The sequence below is a fragment of the Cydia fagiglandana genome, chromosome 8 (genome assembly GCF_963556715.1).
Source record: "Cydia fagiglandana chromosome 8, ilCydFagi1.1, whole genome shotgun sequence".
Lineage (NCBI taxonomy): Eukaryota > Metazoa > Arthropoda > Insecta > Lepidoptera > Tortricidae > Cydia > Cydia fagiglandana.
The window spans coordinates 3,365,117-3,384,766 of NC_085939.1; the positions used below are offsets into that span (position 1 = coordinate 3,365,117).

The 19,650-nt window shown below is 38.7% G+C and overlaps 1 protein-coding gene across 1 annotated transcript in view; it reads left to right on the forward strand.

Annotated features, from left to right (window-relative positions):
• LOC134666905 (protein timeless-like) overlaps nt 1–18,734 on the forward strand; it is a 32,325-nt gene extending 13,591 nt beyond the window's left edge. The window contains exons 9-17 of the mRNA XM_063524211.1: nt 9,959–10,157; nt 10,615–10,778; nt 12,838–13,304; nt 14,014–14,214; nt 14,840–15,020; nt 16,477–16,581; nt 17,181–17,318; nt 18,063–18,227; nt 18,542–18,734. Of these exons, the coding sequence (XP_063380281.1) occupies nt 9,959–10,157; nt 10,615–10,778; nt 12,838–13,304; nt 14,014–14,214; nt 14,840–15,020; nt 16,477–16,581; nt 17,181–17,318; nt 18,063–18,227; nt 18,542–18,734 (1,813 nt within the window). The remainder of the gene's footprint in view (nt 1–9,958; nt 10,158–10,614; nt 10,779–12,837; nt 13,305–14,013; nt 14,215–14,839; nt 15,021–16,476; nt 16,582–17,180; nt 17,319–18,062; nt 18,228–18,541) is intronic.
• The last annotated feature ends 916 nt before the right edge of the window (nt 18,735–19,650 follow it).

The window sequence follows — 19,650 nt, forward strand, 5'->3', positions numbered from 1 at the left end:
CTGTAGGCTTATTTATTACTTTATGCTTATACATATTTGTATATTATTATGTTATTAATAAAATATATTTATAATTTATTAAACCTAAACTTAATACATTGGGAATTCATTACCTGCTTATGGCAGTAGTAGGGATAAGTGGGTCAGTTCTGGCTCACTGAGCCAGGTCAACAGTCCCTCCCCCTTTTTAGGGTTCCGTACCCAAAGGGTAAAACGGGACCCTATTACTAAGACTTCGCTGTCCGTCCGTCCGTCCGTCCGTCCGTCCGTCTGTCACCAGGCTGTATCTCACGAACCGTGATAGCTAGACAGTTGAAATTTTCACAGATGACGTATTTCTGTTGCCGCTATAACAACAAATACTAAAAACAGAATAAAATAAAGATTTAAGTGGGGCTCCCATACAACAAACGTGATTTTTGACCAAAGTTAAGGAACGTCGGGCGGGGTCAGTACTTGGATGGGTGACCGTTTTCTTTCTGCATTTTTTCCGTTTTTTTGTTTGCTTTATGGTACGGAACCCTTCGTGCGCGAGTCCGACTCGGACTTGCCCGGTTTTTTCCCTTGTTGAGGCCCTGCAACCTTGCCTTGAACCCAAACTAATGTCATTGTAGCTCGAATCTAACCTAATTTATTTTTATTGCTTTTAGAATATTTCAATTATCTACTTTTGCAAAGTTAAATGTTGAAATCTCTATTTCGAAAAATGGAATTTTAATGTGACTTTAACACGTTCACTGCGTTACGGGGGCTTTAAGCCCCGTACGATGTCATCATTCAGTGCGAAGTTAAATTTATTTTAGAAGTTAAAGGGGGAGGGGAGGGTGCACACATTTTACCACTTTGGAAGTGTCTCTCACGCAAACTATTCAGTTTAGAAATAAATGATATTAGAAACCTCAATATCATAAGCGATAAGACCGCCTGTTGTTACCTCTATTGTCTTTTTAGGGTTCCGTACCCAAAGGGTAAAACGGGACCCTATTACTAAGACTTCGCTGTCCGTCCGTCCGTCCGTCCGTCCGTCCGTCCGTCCGTCCGTCCGTCTGTCACCAGGCTGTATCTCACGAACCGTGATAGCTAGAGAGTTGAAATTTTCACAGATGATGTATTTCTGTTGCCGCTATAACAACAAATAGTAAAAACAGAAAATAAAGATTTAAATGGGGCTCCTATACAACAAACGTGATTTTTGACCAAAGTTAAGCAACGTCGGGAGGGGTCAGTACTTGGATGGGTGACCGTTTTTTTTTTTGCTTTTTTTTGTTTTTTTTGCATTATGGTACGGAACCCTTCGTGCGCGAGTCCGACTCGCACTTGCCCGGTTTTTTTTATGTTATTGTCCATTTATTGTAAACTAAGTGTATGTGAGGCGTGCAATAAAAAGTATTGTATTGTATTGTATCATTTTTGAAGACCTATCCATAGATACCCCACACGTATGGGTTTAATGAAAAAGACATTTTAAGTTTCAGTTCTAAGTATGGGGGACCCCCAAAATGTATTGTATTTTTTTTTCTATTTTTGTGTTGAAATCTTAATGCGGTTCACAGAATACATCTACTTACCAAGATTCAACAGTTCTTATAGTTTCGGAAAAAAGTGGCTGTGACATACGGTCGGACAGACAGACAGACATGACAAATCTATAAGGGTTCCGTTTTTTGCCATTTGGCTACGGAACCCTAAAAAGGAGGTATTAATTCGGTTTTTTAATGTTTGATATCTCCGTCATTTTGGGATCGATTTTGAAAATTATTTTTTTAGTTGAGTTGTAACTTGTAAGTATACAGGGTGATTCATGAGACGTGAGCAGGACTAATCCTGCACACTCGGTAACTGATATTTGATCGATCACCGTCGTATTTAGATGAAACAACCACACTTTTTCCTATTTTTTAACTTTTTGGTGAGGGAAAATTTAATTCTCTACAATCATGGTCACCCTACGAGACCTAATTAATAAACATAAAACCTCATTAACCGTAATGACAGCATTTGATTACGAAGAAATAAACTGTCAAACTTGAGTGAGATACGACTTTTCAAAAGTAACTAGACCGTGATGACAGTAATGACATTCAATTTGACACAGAATATCGGTAGTTTAGTATTCTAATTTTAGGGTGACCACGCATGTCGTAAATAAATTAATAACTTTTTTTTTTCAACACGACTAGTAAATTAACGTTAACCTCACTAATACTGATACGAAACAGTTGCTTATAATTTACGAAATGCGCAGTGTTAGTCCTGCTCACGTCTCCTGAATCACCCTGTATACATACAGATTGGTTCCGTCTTTGTCAAAACCCAGTTCTGATGGTGAGATTTATGAGGAATCGAGGGCACTCTTCAAATCTTGTAAGGGTGGTTCACGTTTGTATGGGAAAAATTCAAACTCTAGCTAGAAGAAGCGGCACCCCCTCATTTTGTTACACTTATTATGTTGACAAAATACGCCAAGCATCTTGCAATCTTAACTACAAGGGGGTGCTCAAACACATTGAAATTTTTCAAATTGTATGAAATCAAAAAAATAAATAAGTTACTATTTTTTTGATTTTTATGTAAGTAGTAGTTTTCACATTATTTGAAAGTGTGATTTAAAAGATATTATTTTGTAAGAAAATGTTTTTCTACTTCAAAACTTATACATCACATGTGCAAATAGTGTGAAACCAGATATTTTAAATAAAATTCTGAATCATAATTACTCTTTTTGTTGGATTTCAAACAACATACAAAATTTCAACGTGGTTAAGCACCACCTTGTATAGTAGTGTTGAGTCGCTCACTCGCGAGGCACCTCATTTGTACCACTCAACTCAAAAATGTCTTACTTCACTCCTCTATTCATTTTACTCATTTACTCGCGCGCATCACAAACACCTCTTGCCACACAAATCGTTCACACACTTCAAATTTAAAAAAAAACTCTTATCCTTTCAAATTCACTCGCGAACCTCAAAAACTCAACGCTCCTCACAACTTGCAAAAGAGTCCCTGGATGGCACGAGGCGCTAGGTGCTCGCCTGCTCGCCGACATACAAAACTCAAAATGTCTCAAATGAAGAAAAGTTGCTTCTCTGTTGCACTTGTAAATTCGTACGTAAGTGTGACAGGGAGGCAACATGATGAACATGGATCGCGATACGCACTCTGTATACCAGACAGGCATTTACGAAGCTTGCATAAACAGTAATCCTTTAGTGACTAAAATATTATTGAAATATAATACTGTAGCGTACACAATATATGATCATTTCAATAAGTTTCAAGTTTATTAAATAAAAAGTAAGTATAATTTGCATAGGTAAAATAAACATGTAGATGTAAATTATAACGATTTGAATTTGCAATACTTTTTATTAACATTATTTGTAAACGACTTCAGACTGACAAATTATGATTGTGACATATTTTTATTTATTTTGTTCGTTCGTACGTCGTTGTAGCTAATTTTAGTTCTCTAATACCTAATACCTAGTGATAATTCTTATAATTATACCAAAATAACAAAATATGGACATCGTTTTCGCCATTAAATTTACCCGCGGATCTTCCTTGGTGCCTTTTGCATGAAAAAATGAAATGTAAATGTAGCCGGCGGCGGCCGGAGCGAATGGTGCTTTGTTTAATATCATATTGATGATATTACTGTTAAATTATCTGAAGTGGTAAGTTAGTCACTTCTATATAATAATGACTTGTGAAAATATTGAATTTGTTCTCCTTAGTTTGTTAAAAATGTGGTAGTTTTATGGTTATGAAATATATCACTACATATTATAAAACAAAGTCCCCCGCCGCGTCTGTCCGTATGTGTGTTTGTTTGTATGTTCGCGATAAACTCAAAAACTACTGGACGGATTTTCATGCGGTTTTCACTTATCAATAGAGTGATTCTTCAGGAAGGTTTAGGTGTATGTATAATTTGTTAACCCGTGCGAAGCCGGAGCGGGTCGCTCTCGCTAGTGATTATTATACTTAAAACTATATCAAGTAGCAAGGAGGAGGACAAAACAATCTAACAATAAAAAAGAGCTAAATTAGAACAAGTTTCATAAAAGCAGCAAATTAAGTTACTATGTGGGATCTTTCTCCTATAAGTTCTATTCTTACCTTCTACCTCCAGAATTGCACTCCTTAATTATTATTATTTATTAATTTACAAAGGAAGTGATGAATACATAAATATGTATATTTATTAAATATTTTTGCACCGTTGGCCCGTTGGATTAATAGAATAGTCGACGCTAAAAATATGCTAGTACCTCACCTCATTTGAAGTAAGACATTGTAGCACCTCATTTTAGAAAATGAGGTACTCATACAAACTCATTTAAAATTGATGTCCTACCCATCACTATTGTATAGTTCGTTTTTTTAGCATTAGAAAGAACTTGCAAGAAGGTAAGCGATCTTAGCATGTCTTTTAATTGAAAAACGCTTTTCAAAATTCAAAAACTATTACTTATGAAAGCAGACGAATATAAATGATCGTACTAGATTAATAATTGTTACATATTTGCCGTAACTTATTTTTAAAATGTGTTTTTCAATTAAAAGACACATCAAGATTGTTTACCTAATTTCTAATGCTAAAAAAAACGAAGTATAGTTGAGCTAAATTAAGAAACTTATACACCAAGTTTCTTAATTTATCTCAACTATAATCTCAATTTATCAACATAATAAGTGTAACAAAATAAGGGGGTGCCCCTTAGGAAAAAAAATGTTTTTTGAACCACCCTAACATATAGTGATATTGGTGGATTTTAAACAAGCCAAGCATTTACATTCAGAATTGTGACATTTGATGAAGTAAAACTGCTGATGATGATCAGAATGGAACTCTTCAACGACGCATAGCTCATGTTTGGGGATTTGTCCTCTTCGTTATGTTTGTTAAGCACGTTAGATTTTTAAGTCATATTTTCGTGAAGCTCAAGTTTTGATGATGGGATCCATAAGGAATCGAGGGAAGTCTACAAATCTTAATGGCATTGTATAGTGACTCTTGTATTTTCATCAGGCAAACAAGGATTTACATTAAGAACAGTGGCATTTAATGAAGTGGTATTGCTGATGGTGATCAGAACGGAACTCCCCGACGACTTGTCTTTTTCTAATTGATTGTTAAGCAAGTTACCCCACTGGCAAAACAAGCAAGATTTTGAATTCGACTTCTACCTGAACCTGGACCCGGACGCGGACCCGGACTCGAGATCGCGAATTCGGACACGGACCCGTTTTCTATTTGGTTGGTGTAAATGGAGTTGGTGAATTTTTTGATTAATTCGGGCGAAAACTGGAAGGTTAGGCATCATAAAATGTTCATGAAGGGAAATTGTAAGAGATGGTATCATTACCAACAACTGTGGAAAATACTGTTTAGTTACTCTTTATTTAAAAATAGCAAAATCAAATTGCATGATTTCATTCGTTTTCTCCACTGTACACAGAATAAGTAATGATATTTAGACTAGACAAAAAAATTCAAAATCGCTCTCCTTCTTGATGCGACTGGCAAATCATATTACTTTTTGGAAACCGGGTTTTTTAACCTAATTAGACCCCGCTGAATCCGATCCGGTTGCTCGATCGAAATCTTGACCGGAAGTGAGATATTTGACATTAAAGGTCCGTTTTTTTCGTTTTTCGTAAATAACTCTTAAACGGTGGTGTATAGCAAAAAATGTTCTATTACATAAGTAACATGCATAAAATTGCCTACAAGAAAGATTCAGTACAATTTTTCGCTAGGATCAATATTAAAAGAGATTTTAACGCGGGAAATTTAATTATAAACACTTCTAAGGTCCCGTTTTTTAGGTTTTCGTAAATAACTCATAAACGGTGGCCAATATCAAAAAATGTTGTTAGACGTTAATAATCTACACAAAATTTTGAACAAAAAAGATTCAGTATACTTTTTGCAGGGATCAATATTTAAAAAGATAATAAAGAGGGAAAGTTAATCATACTAAATTCTAAGGTTCCTTGTTTTTATTTTTTCGTTAATAATTTGAAAAGTAAAAAACCTTATACATAAATAATAAACGTAAAATTTCCTACAAGAAACATGCAGTACACTTTTCGCTAGGATCAATATTTAAAAAGACAAAGCAGCGGGTAAGTTAATTATACTCAATTTTAAAGTCCCTTTTTAGTTTTTTGTAAATAACTCGTAAACGGTGTCCCATAGCGAAATAGGTTTTGAAGAATAAATTATCTACATAAAATTTCCTCCAAAAAACATTTAAAACACTTTTCTCTAGGATCAATATTTCAAGCGATATTAAAGGAAGAAAGTTAATTACAATCAGTTCACAGGTCACTTTTTTTTTAGTTTTTCGTAAATAACTCGTAAACGGTGGCCCGTTGCAAAACAATATTCTACATAAATATTAAACATAAAACTGTCCACAAAAAAGGTTCTGTACACTTTTTCGCTACGATCAATATTTAAAGAGGTATTAAAGGGGGTAAGTTAATTATAATCAATTTCCAGGTTCCTATTTTTAGGTTTACGTTTATATAGGTAAAGAACTATTTTATTTTTATTTTATTTTCAAAATTTAGACCCAGTAGTTTCAGAGATAAAGGGGGGTGTGGTATTTTTTTGTATTTTAATGTTTTATTTTGGGGAAGGGGGCTTTATCTCCGATACTACTGGGTCTAAAATTTTGAAAAGATATACAGAATATAATCTATAGATGACAGGAAAACCTATTTGAATTATGCAGTCAAGCGCGAGTCGGACATTACTTAGTTTTTGAACCAATCCCTACAGGTTTTTTAAACGCAATTCACTCGCGTTTAACATATATAAAATACACTGTTAAAAATTGGGTAATGTACGGAACCCTTGCAACGCGAGTCCGACTGGCGCTTGGCCGGTTTTTATTCATTTTGAGGTACGGAACCCTAAAAAGAGAAAAGTGTTCCATATGTCTTTCGTAGAAAATTTTATATCGATTATTTATTTACAAGAACATTAAGAACTTATTTTGCTATGAGCCTTATTTTACGAGTCATTTGCGAAATCCTAAAAATAGGGACCTGGAAATTGATTATAATTAACTTACCCCCTTTAATATCTCTTTAAATATTGATCGTAGCGAAAAAGTGTACAGAACCTTTTTTGTGGACAATTTTATGTTTAATATTTATATAGAATATTGTTTTGCAACGGGCCACCGTTTACGAGTTATTTACGAAAAACTAAAAAATTGTGACCTGTGAACTGATTGTATTTAACTTTCTTCCTTTAATATCGCTTGAAATATTGATCCTAGAGAAAAGTGTTCTAGATGTTTTTAGGAGGAAATTTTATGTAGATAATTTATTCTTAAAAACCTATTTCGCTATGGGACACCGTTTACGAGTTATTTACAAAAAACTAAAAAGGGACTTTAAAATTGATTATAATTAACTTACCCGCTGCTTTGTCTTTTTAAATATTGATCCTAGCGAAAAGTGTTCTGCATGTTTCTTGTAGGAAATTTTACGTTTATTATTTATGTATAAGATTTTTGTTTTGCTATGAGTCATACTTTTCAAATTATTAACGGAGAAAATAAAAACAAGGAACCTTAGAATATATTATAATTAACTTTCCCTCTTTATTATCTTTTTAAATATTGATCCCTGCGAAAAGTATACTGAATCTTTTTTGTTAAAAATTTTGTGTAGATTATTAACGTCTAACAACATTTTTTGATATTGGCCACCGTTTATGAGTTATTTACGAAAACCTAAAAAACGGGACCTTAGAAGTGATTATAATTAAATTTCCCGCGTTAAAATCTCTTTGAATATAGATCCTAGCGAAAAATTGTACTGAATCTTTCTTGTAGGCAATTTTATGCAGAATACTTATGTAATAGAACATTTTTTGCTATGTGCCACCGTTTAAGAGTTATTTACGAAAAACGAAAAAAAGGGACCTTTAATGTCAAATATCTCACTTCCGGTCAAGATTTCGATCGAGCAACCGGCAAATTCGGATTCAGCGGGGTCTAATTAGGTTAAAAAATCCGGTTGCCAAAAAGTTATATGCTTTGCCAGTAGAATCGATTTTATGAAAAATATGACCAGTCTAATTACTATATATGTTCAGAATATTATTTGAATAAACTTAGGATAGGATACTTAGGATAGGAAATAAAATGTGTGTTTTTATATCTTTAAACCCAATTACTAATTAGACTGCACATACATTAAAGTCACATTAAAATTCCATTTTGCGAAATAGAGATTTCAACCTTTAACTTTGCAAAAGTAGATAATTGAAATATTCTAAAAGCAATAAAAATAGATTAGGTTAGATTCGAGCTACAATGACATTAGTTTGGGTCCAAGGCAAGGTTGCAGGGCCTCAACAAGGGAAAAAAGGGGGAGGGACTGTTGGCCTGGTTCAGTGAGCCAGAACTGACCCACTTATCCCTACTACTGCCATAAGCAGGTAATGAATTCCCAATGTATTAAGTTTAGGTTTAATAAATTATAAATATATTTTATTAATAACATAATAATATACAAATATGTATAAGCATAAAGTAATAAATAAGCCTACAGCTATTAATAATGTCCGTAATCTGTATAATCCCAAAATACGGATCCCTCGTATGTGGATGCTGCTTACATAATCTCGTCTGTCAAGGTGTTTCGGCAGGAAAGGCCTTGGCAGACTTATAAATTCCTGAAGGGAGGGTTCATACCTACCGACTAGAATTGGTTTCATGGTGGTATCAGATGGGTTACTGTACGGTAACCGACGGTCATCTTGCTTATAATCTCGTCTGCCAAGGTGTTTCGGCAGGAAAAACCTTGGCAGACTTATATATTTCTAAAATGGGGGTTCATACCTACCAACTGGAATTGGTTTCATGGTGGTATCAGATGAGTTAGTGTAGGGTAACCGATGCCGACCTTGCTTACATAATCTCGTCTGCCATGGTGTTACGGCAGGAAAAGCCTTGGCAGACTTATATATTCCTGAAATGAGAGTTCATACCTACCGACTGGAATTGGTTTCATGGCGGTATCAGATGGGTTAGTGTACGGTAACCGATGGTCATCTTGTTTATAATCTCGTCTGCCAAGGTGTTTCGGCAGGAAAAACCTTGGCAGACTTATATATTCCTAAAATGGGGGTTCGTACCTACCGACTGGAATTGGTTTCATGGTGGTATCAGATGGGTTAGTGTAGGGTAACCGATGCCGACCTTGCTTACATAATCTCGTCTGCCAAGGTGTTTCGGCAGGAAAAGCCTTGGCAGACTTATATATTCCTGACATGAGGGTTCATACCTACCGACTGCAATTGGTTTCATGGTGGTATCAGATGGGTTAAATTAGGGGTCCCGCTGGCCACCTTTGAGAGCGTCTGCCAAGCACTTCCGGCAAAAAAATTACTGGCAGACTTCGCTTTTATGTGTCTACATGTAAATTTCTAACTGCTGCCATAACTATTATTTCGGTATCAGATGGGTTAAATCAGCCCCCTTTTTTCGCACCGGAAGTGGCCTTCTTTTTCGTACTTTCGGCAAGTTCCGCCGTGGCAGACTATCGAATTCGGACTTAGCATCACTTTTATGGGAAACCATTGTGCATTTCATCGTGGTATCAAGTCGGTTAGAAAATTTGCGGCCGGCTCTTCTACTATAAGTTGGCAGCGATTTTAATAGCCCAGTCTGTGCAAGTGTTATTAAAACGTCATATTTTCATAGAAGTTTGTATAATAATACTGTCTAATAATTACTAAATTAACAAAAGAAAAAGCTAATAATATTTTTAAGAGAAACATGTCCCTTTACGAAACTCGAGTCAACACCGACGTGCTATCCCGGAAATAAGTTTAAACAATCAACTTTCATTATCCAACGTTAATAACGTTATAAACGTTATCCGTTTAGTGCTCAAAGCAGTTTTGAATGTTTTAACACAGGTTCGCGGCCCCTGAAATAATGTACCAATACGGGCTATTGCTAGAAGACTACGCCGTGAACGGGGAGTACGTGAACGACTGCGTGTTCACGATCATGCACCACGTGGTGGGGGAGGGGGACTGTTTGACCAGTTTATATCTACCCAAGATATTGAAGACGTTCACTTCTATTTGGAAGTCTGAATTTGAAGTTTGCGACGTAAGTGAAAGATGTTATACGACCTGTGAGACCGACCGCTTAAAGGAGTCCTCGCCTGCGCGGTACGGGGGCGACGGGGAGGACGACTAACGGCTCGGCCACGACATCGAGCGACTTGCGACGGCGGGAGCGATAACCATAGGTTGGAGCGAAAGGTCCGATCGCTGTGTCACGCTCCAACCCATGGTAATCGCTCCCGCCGTCGCAAGTCGCTCGATGTCGTGGCCGAGCCGTAAGGGCGGGGAAGGTGCGGGCGGCATGCGTAAGTACTTACAGGCGAGGACTCATTTAAGCGGTCGGTCGATAATTGATTTCGTCTAAACTTAATTAGCCATCGCTTTATCATAGCGAATTTTTACACTTATTGTAATTGATCCCTTATGTACAGGCATTAGGCACACATGTTTGAACAAAGCTTATTATTGACATTTATGAATTCAATTGATTGATTTTACAGGATTGGTCTGACTTAATACAATACGTGATAAACACATTCACAAACAATTCGTTGTCGACTATTGTCAATTTTAGAATGGATACAAAGAAAGATCCCCAGCCTGCGGCCAAAGGGGGGAAGAAAAGGTCTCTACACAGCAGTGCGAGTCAGTCATCTAAAACAAGGTATCACATAACGTTAGGCAATTAATTTAAAAAAATCCGAGGTATGATTTTATAGTGTATTTTACGAATATACATATATATCTTTTTAAATACGTAGGTATATCATTTCTTGAAATAACAAATAGGAAATTTAATCAACAATTTTATCTCCTTTCATTCTAATATTCTATGTATTATGGATTTAAACTTTTTTGCCATCCGACGATGACAACCATGGTTATATCCTGGGTCATTAATTGAAAAACCAGCCAAGTTCTAGTTGGACTCGCATTCCAAGGGTACATTAAGTCCGACTCACGCTTGACTGCACATTTCTAATAGGTTTTCCTGTTATCTATAGGTAAAGCACTATTTTGTGTAATATATATCGGGATCTCGGAAACGGCTCTAACGATTTCTCTAACGAAATTAGCTAGGTATACGGGGATTTTTGGGGGTGAAATATCGATCTAACCAGGTCTTACTTGTGGGAAAATGCGTATTTTTGAATGTTTATATGTTTTCCGAGCAAAGCTCGATTTTCCAGATCCAGATATTTTCTTATAATAGCAGTGGCGTAGCTAGAGAATATGACGCCCGGGGCAGGCACCAAATTTGCCCCCCCCCCCTCCACACAAAAGAAATGAACTAACGAAAGGGTTACTTTTTTACTTATTAATTTAAAAGTTTACTTTTAATTTAGACAAATACAGTGTATATGTGTTTTATTAGTACATCGGTGGCGTTGCCGACCATTTATACACTTTTGAAGATCTCCATACTGTAGCCTCTACTTATTGTAGAATGAGCTCCCTTTTCTCGACGAATTTCCTCCCGCCCGCTGTTGAATTCCTCTTAAACCGCACAGTGCGCGGCCATTTAGGTTCTAGGGTGTGAGGCTAAACACTCTGCCTACGGCGAGTGGTGCAGTGATGGCAAGCTGTCACCGTTTGCAACTAGGCAGCATGTCAAACAATTCTTCAGACAACAGTTCATTGTACAGTCATCAGCAATAGTATCTTACACAACTAGGGCCGCAAAAATATATGATGCGCTCTTATTGCGCTCCAAATAAGAACGTGTCACATATTTTTGCGGCCCTAGTTGTGTAAGATACTATTGCTGATGACTGTACTTACCTACGGGCGGTAGAGAACACCCTGTATACAGGGTGACTAACAAATAACTGCATTCCCGTTGCCAGGGAGGTTTTGGGATTATAATGAGCAACTTTTACTATGGGACCAACCCCTAAGTCGCCCTTTGGCTTTTTCATACATTTTGGCTCCATTTTCTATGGGAGGGAATAGTTTTTTTCGCGATTTCGGGGTTAGTCCCGTAGTAAAAGTTGCTCAGTATAATCCTAAAACCTCCCTGGCAACCTGAATGTAGTTATTTTTAGCCATCCTGTATCGGAATCCCCAGTACCTACTGTCGTCCGATAGACAACATATCACAGATATGCAGCAGCAGCTATTGGAGCAGGTTCCGTCTACTATGGCTCATATGCGCCTGCCGGACAAAGGGCTAGTAGTAGCGATCCATTTGCATTGGTAGTGTCTTGGACAGTCCATAAGATGGTAACTCCCCGACAGGAGACCCCTGACGGAAAAGACGCGCTAACTCGGGACACAACTCTGATGCACTCGGCTCGCTCGCCTTATAAAACGAAAGCATAGCAACTCCCGCCGAATATCCCTCTGCTTGATAGTTTCTAGCGATGGGCGGTAGGGCGCTACCGTCGTCTTTCAAGGTCGAGTTCAAGGCGAAAAGAGTACCTACCTAAAAGATCGGCTTTCTCTTTTGAGCTGTGGGCCAGATTACGACTGACAAAAGTTTCCCTGCATCCCTGCTGTGCCTTTGGCAAGGCGGAGAGGTAGTCTTTTGTCCATTTTGGCGCCCCCCCCTTGGACGGCGCCCGGGGCACGTGCCCCCTCCAACCCCCCCCTAGTTACGCCACTGTATAATAGATTATGTTATGTTGTCTAACTGACTGAAACAGACGATTCACCTCCTTTTACCATTACTGTTTTCTTATCTTATATTAAAGTATAATATTTAATATGATTTTATTCTGCAGGTGGTCTGAACATGAACAGTCAGATTTAAATTGGTATTATCTGCAATGCAACACTCATCCAGATGTCATCGGCGAGATATTAAGATGCCTTAAAGAACGCGGCACAGTTAAGTCTAGATATTCTGTGATCAGAGAATTATACAAGCGAAATATAATAAACAAAGAGGAATACGAAAAACTGTCTAAGTCTGAAGTTAAGGCCGATAGGGGCGCTAAAATGAACAAAGAAATGAGGTATGTCGAGATTGGAAAGCTTTGTGAGCAACTGCGACAAGATGGGAAAACGAAGTGTTTGGACTGGGTTCAACAAGTTTTACTTGAAACTTGTTACGCAAAATTGCAAATTGAGAAGAAGTACCGTAGCGAATGCGGCACGACCGCGGGCCACACGGGTATCCACCAGTTCAAGTTGTTTAATCAAGGGTACAATTCGCCAGTGATGTCTCCTGTGTCCTATCACGCTCTACGTAAGTATTTATGTCTCGCTTTTGACGCGATAACGTCTTATAAATCGATGAACACCGCACGGGTAGCATGCACGAAAAAGTGTCACGTTGTGGATAAATCTCCATGGTAACGTTGTGGACGGAACTCCATGGTAACGTTACGTAATGTGGTGGTAATGTTTTCTTATGAGGTTATCACACGGAAGAAAGAATGAGCGCGCCGCGATTGTTTTGTGCGTTATCACGAAAAATTATCGTCCGTAAACCGACTTTACAGACAACCATTTTTTTTAGTTCTATAAATAAAGGGGCTCACTAATTACCAGTTTGCCGGACGATATCAGCCTGTCAGTTAAACGCAAAATTTGACAGCTGCGAACAACTGACAGGCTGATTTCGTCCGTCCAACGAACTGGTAATCTGTGGGCCCCTTTATTTATTTATTTAACCTTTACTGCACAAAAGAAAACCAGTACAAAAGGCGGACCTTATGCCATGAGGAATTCTCTACCAGTCAACCTTTACATTATTATGTACTTATACATATAAGCGAAACTAGAAGTACCTACTTATTACTTAAAATTCGTCAATAAGTTTTTCGTCAATTGACTATTTATTTACCCTACATATGTACCTACATAATTATGACTTTCTTTTTTTATTATATCTATCACTCGATGTTACATTCTTTAATGTTCTATTACTCATTCAATATGCATTATCTTTTCAGTTCTTAACCAGTCTGTGCCCCTGGTACCGTGGAATCGTGGACAAGCTTCAATGTGCAAGGATTTAAAGTTTTTGCAACTGCTACACAAATTGGGGTTTCAAATGCCGGTTGACACCGGCAAAGTATTCATAAGGATACCGCACGTCTGGTCAGCTGATATCTTGTACGAAGTAGCTGGCAAAGTCGCTGTTATTGATGCAAGTAAGTTTACTTCTATTGACGTTACACTTGAGGTTGACCTACATTCCCAACGAAATTGTAGAGATTTTACATTTATAGTCCGACCACTTAAACTCGCCTGCGCGGTATGGGGGCGACGGGGAAGGTGTGGGCGCCGTACGCCTGCCGCCCGCACCTTCCCCGCCGCCCTTAGTCGTCCTGCCCCGTCGCCCCCATACCGCGCAGGCGAGGACTCATTTGAGCGTTCGGTCTATAAACATTTACAGGAATTCGCGACCTGCAGAGGAGAACATCCGGACATACCATACCATATCATATCATATTTATTTATTGCAACCATGGTATTTCTATAGATATTACAATGTCTGGGTTCCACATGAACCCTGTGAGGGCATAGCAATATTACATGCTTAGGATCTAATCTTAAATCTATGTGTATAATATGAAAGTAAGTCAATTTCGTTTTTTTGTTTTTAGACGAACGTCGAATTGTCAGTATGTGTATTCAATACAAATAGGCATACGAAAGCATTTTTACCTACAAGCTGAAGTGAAACCTTCGCTAACGCGCGGTCAATTATCCCCCAATACCTAGTTTTCTCGATTGTTTTTTTACGCTAATCAGTCATTTTGTACTTGTTTCAAGCAAAACTAAAATTCTCCATCACCGATATAACTAGTAGCGGGTCTAAGAACGCTAAGCAGCGGTGCAACTCGCCGCTATCGACGCCCCCCAGCGACGTCATATCGACGGTCACCGCACCAGACAACTTCTATGAGATACACAAGCAGAAACATCTCGCTGCTATCATGAATTTTACGCCTAGGTAAGACTCGACTAGTATTCTTGGCTATAACCGCGAAAATCGAAGTTCGCAAATTCCGGGCATTTTTCTCAGTCACTCTAATTACGCCTTCATTGGAGTAAAAGAGAAAGATTCCCGCAGTTTGCGAATTTCGGTGTTCGCGGTAGCCCCTCTTACCATGACTTTACTGCAGCCGTATTTGCTAGCTATTGTGTAAAGGCCTCCACAGACCGATCAGATGCCGCAATGTGACAAATTGGATGCACTTATCAGAGGCCTCTTAAGAAACTCAAGAGAATTGTAAATATTTTTGAAAAATTGCATTAAATATAATGTCCAAAATTATTTAATATCTTTAAAGTCAGCATGAAAATAAGAGTTAGATTTAGATTGCATATAATGACAATAATTAGGATGGAATTAACTTACTTATTCTGCTTATTGAACGAGCGAGCGAAGCGATGTGAAGTTCTTAAGCCTCCTCCACACTCGTGCGCGAATCGCGGCGCGAAGCCGCGAACGCGAGTGTGGCGTCGATTTTCGCAGACAGCGAAATCGACTCCACACTCGCGTTCGCGGCTTCGCCCGCGATTCACGCGCATAGTCTGGAGGGGGCTTTACATTCAACCTGAAACATACGACTAGCTAGGGGCACGTCCCGGCATTTCGATGTTTATAAGCTGAACTATCAGAGCATACTTTGATGGACGATAACTTTAGTAAATTTGTTCTAATTTAAATGAAATTGGGTAAACATGTAGATGAAGACATTATATTTTAGACATTCAATTATAAGAAGACTCGATCAAGGGGTTATGGAGTTAGAAGAGTCTAGAAGGCCAAAAAGTTATTTGTGCGGGTCTTATTTATTTAAGGGCTCCACAGACCTTGCAAAAAATCTCATGCGGTTTTCGATCCTTTGCCGAGTTAAATAGGTGCATTAAATTTGGTGAACCGCGAGTTTTCAGTTCACGGCGAACTACTAACTAGGGGTCATCCATTAATTACGTCACACCAATTTCTAGGTTTTTTGACCCCTCCCCCCCCTTGTCACACTTGGTCACATTTGGCAAACCCCTCCCCCCCTAGTGTGACGTCACATTTTTTCTACGAAATCGCCAAATCGAATTAAGTAAGTACCTAAGTATTATTAATATTTTATCAAAATATTTTTGACTATATAAATATTAGTAATTTATAACCCAAAACTGCTTAGGAAAGAAAATTAAACGATTAAAAACTATTTTCGTTTTAAAAACTTGTTATTTAAATGTACAGCGAACTAAAGAATTTAAATAAATTTTCGGTTACTGATGAAGTTAAAGTGACGTCACAAAGTTTGTGTCTCCCCCCTCCCCCATGTCACAATATGTCACATTTTCTTGACCCCCTCCCTCCCCCTAAACGTGTGACGTAATTAATGGATGACCCCCTAGTAAAATAATAAATAATTTATATATTTATTATTGAATTACAGGCCAGGGTCGTCGTTCAACACGGATGTCCAAAACGAAAGCAATCTTAGTTGGCTGGCAGTGGTGCAACAGGCTCAGGAGCTCAAATTGATTTGTAACGTGGGAAGGTAAGCGAGCTATAAAGTATACGATGTTATTAAGTCCATAAACGTAGGGTAAATCGTCATTACTGGCCACCGGCTAATAAGTTGCCACGCTAAACTAAAAATGATTTCAACTCAATTATGAACAGAATTCGTTTTTCGGTGGCTAGTTATTGAGACCTGTTTATAGGTGAATAGAATTCATTTTTAGTTTAGGGTAGCCAGTTTGCCGTGGCTTGACGAATTTCCCTAATTAGGCTTTTTATTAGCATTCTGCAATTACTTTGTAAGTATTTTTATCTTGAACAATAAAGTCACCTGCAATAATAGGTTACACAACGAAGATCGCAAAAATATCTGACACGATCCTATTTGTAGAGCCATAAAGAGCCTGTCACATATTTATCGGCCTTTAAACTAACTTAGTATTGCAGGTGACGTACATATTCGAACGAGCGAGCGATGCGAAGCAAACTTAAAACATCCAATAAATAAATCTAGCCGAAAATCACGCATTACAGTTGACAAGTTTAAAAAAGTTTTTCTACCTACTTATACATACAAACACTGCGAGTGAAATAAAAGCTTGTAAAAATAAACGCCGTACTATGTAAATTTTTAAGAGTTTTGGAAGACGTGGAGGAGCTAACGCAGGCGAAGGTGCCGACGGCGGTGCAGCGAGCAGCGTCCGCGCCCGTCCTGCCAGCGGCGTCCGCGCCCGTCCTGCAAGAGGAGTGCTCGGAATTGGAGGATAACAGCAGGTAACATCAATTTCTGCCCACTCCAACATAGAAAAGTACTTATCTATACCAGGCGTGGCTCACTCCGCGATTTTGTAGCTTTGTTACAGGAAGCTAAAAGTACATCCGTTCCACACCAATTTTGGTGGCTAGCCATAAGCGGCGCGTGGCGCTGTCGCCACCTAGCGGCCATATCTGTCCTGATCGTAACAGACGCGTTTTGTTAGAGAGTGAGCCTTCTGTACCTAGTACTATTATTTATTCTGCAACTAACTTTGCAAGTTCAATAAAAGCTTTAAAAAAACGATATTTTTGGTCAAATTTGTTAAGTGTCCTGGAAGGAGGAGCTAACGCAGTCGAAGGTGCCGGCGGCAGCGAGCAGCGTCCGCACCCGTCCTCCAACTCCAAGAGCTGAGCGCTGAAGTCCTGCCTCCCGAGGACTTCGTCGCTCAGCTCCCGGAGTTTGAGGATAACAGGCAACATGAACCGGTTCTGCCCACTACAACATAGAATCAAGAAACACTCCCGTTTACAGCTTTGGAAAAGTTTTTTTACCTGTACATACAAACATTGCAAGTTAAGGGGCCCACTGATTAACAGTCCACCGGACGGTATCGGCCTGTCAGTTGTTCGGAACTGTCAAAATTTTGTTCTAACTGACAGCCCAATATCGTCCGATATCCGATATCGTCCGGCGGACTATTAATGAGTGGGTCCCTTTAAATAAAAGCTTGTAATATAAACGTTGTATGTGAATTTGTCAAGTTCCATGGAAGACGTGGAGCAGCAAACGCAGTCGAAGGTGCCTGCAGCGGTGCAGCGAGCGGCATCCGCGCCCGTTCTGCCAGCGGGGTCAGCGCCCGTCCTGCCCGAAGTCATGCCTCCCAAGGACTGCATCGCTCAGTTCTCGGAGTTGGAGGATAACAACAGGTAAACTGATTTGGTTCTGTGACCACATGCGATAGATAATATTCCACTCCACCATAGAATCAGGCAACAGTCCCTAGACCCTTTATTTGCTTCATTCCATGTACGTCAAACTATTAAGAATTTACAGAATGATTTTCTAAAAGCATTTGTATTTTTTACCTGTGCCTAATGAGTGAAAGAAAACCCAACCGTAGTAATCAAAAATGGTGGTCGGGGTGGGAGAGCTAGAGCAGTAAACAACATCTCCCTCACACAAGCAATTTCGTCCCGTCATTTATAAGTTTTATAACATACATATTTCTTTACTGTTATAGCGACAGCGAAACTGAATCAGTTGCATCAGACCTAACCCGCATGTACGTTTCGGACGAAGAGGAAAAATTGGAAATAGCACTTCGGCCTAGCGTCACGGCGAACACCATCGGCGATGGCGAGGCCAGCCGCGCCGAGCGCCCGCTCCGGCGAGTGATCCGGGGTCGACGCTCCAACTTTCTGAAGAAAACCTAACTCAATTCGCACATTGTATTCTTGCGTGGAATGGCTCTGGGCATCGAGGTTTTATTGAGTCTCATTATTAATGTTTGCCTTCATTATTGCACAATGTACCTACTATAGGTAGGTACATATACATTGAATAGGTACTATAAAGTAACTGAATACTATTATAAAATTTTAGACTGAACAATAGATACATCATTATACAGAATTAATGATGGGTACACACACATAAAAGGGCGAACTCCCGTTTATCTATTTTGTTGTGTGAATACATACTTAGTTATATTAGTTATTTACGACACAAGTGCGGAAAAGAGGAAATTCGTAACGAGTGGCGGTAAATTAAAACACGACCGAAGGGAGTGTTTTAAATCGTCACGAGTTGCGAATTACGTATTCGCACGTGTATCGTAGAACGTTTTACAGTACATATGGCCCTTTAAACTTTTGACATACGCAAAAAACTGCTATTTCCCGCACAAGTGCGTAAAATAGCACTTTTCGTGCGATGTCAAAAGTACGCAAAACACTGCTATTTCCCGCACAAGTGCGTAAAATAGCACTTTTCGTGCGATGTCAAAAGTTTAAAGGGCCATATGTACTGTAAAATGTTGTACGATACACGTGCGAATAGGTATAATTGCCCACCTAATATTATATAAGAACTAGCGACCTGTTCCGGCTTCGCACGGGTTAACAAATAATACACCTAAATCTTCCTCAAGAATCACTCTATTGATAGGTGAAAACCGCATGAAAATCCGTTCAGTAGTTTTTGAGTTTATCGCGAACTTACAAACACACAAACAGACAGACGCGGCGGGGGACTTTGGTTTATAAGGTGTGATATCACTTAGCCTATAAGCATGATAATTTTAAAGTAGCAAGTAAGATTGATAATGTCATTCGATATTTGGGTAGGTAT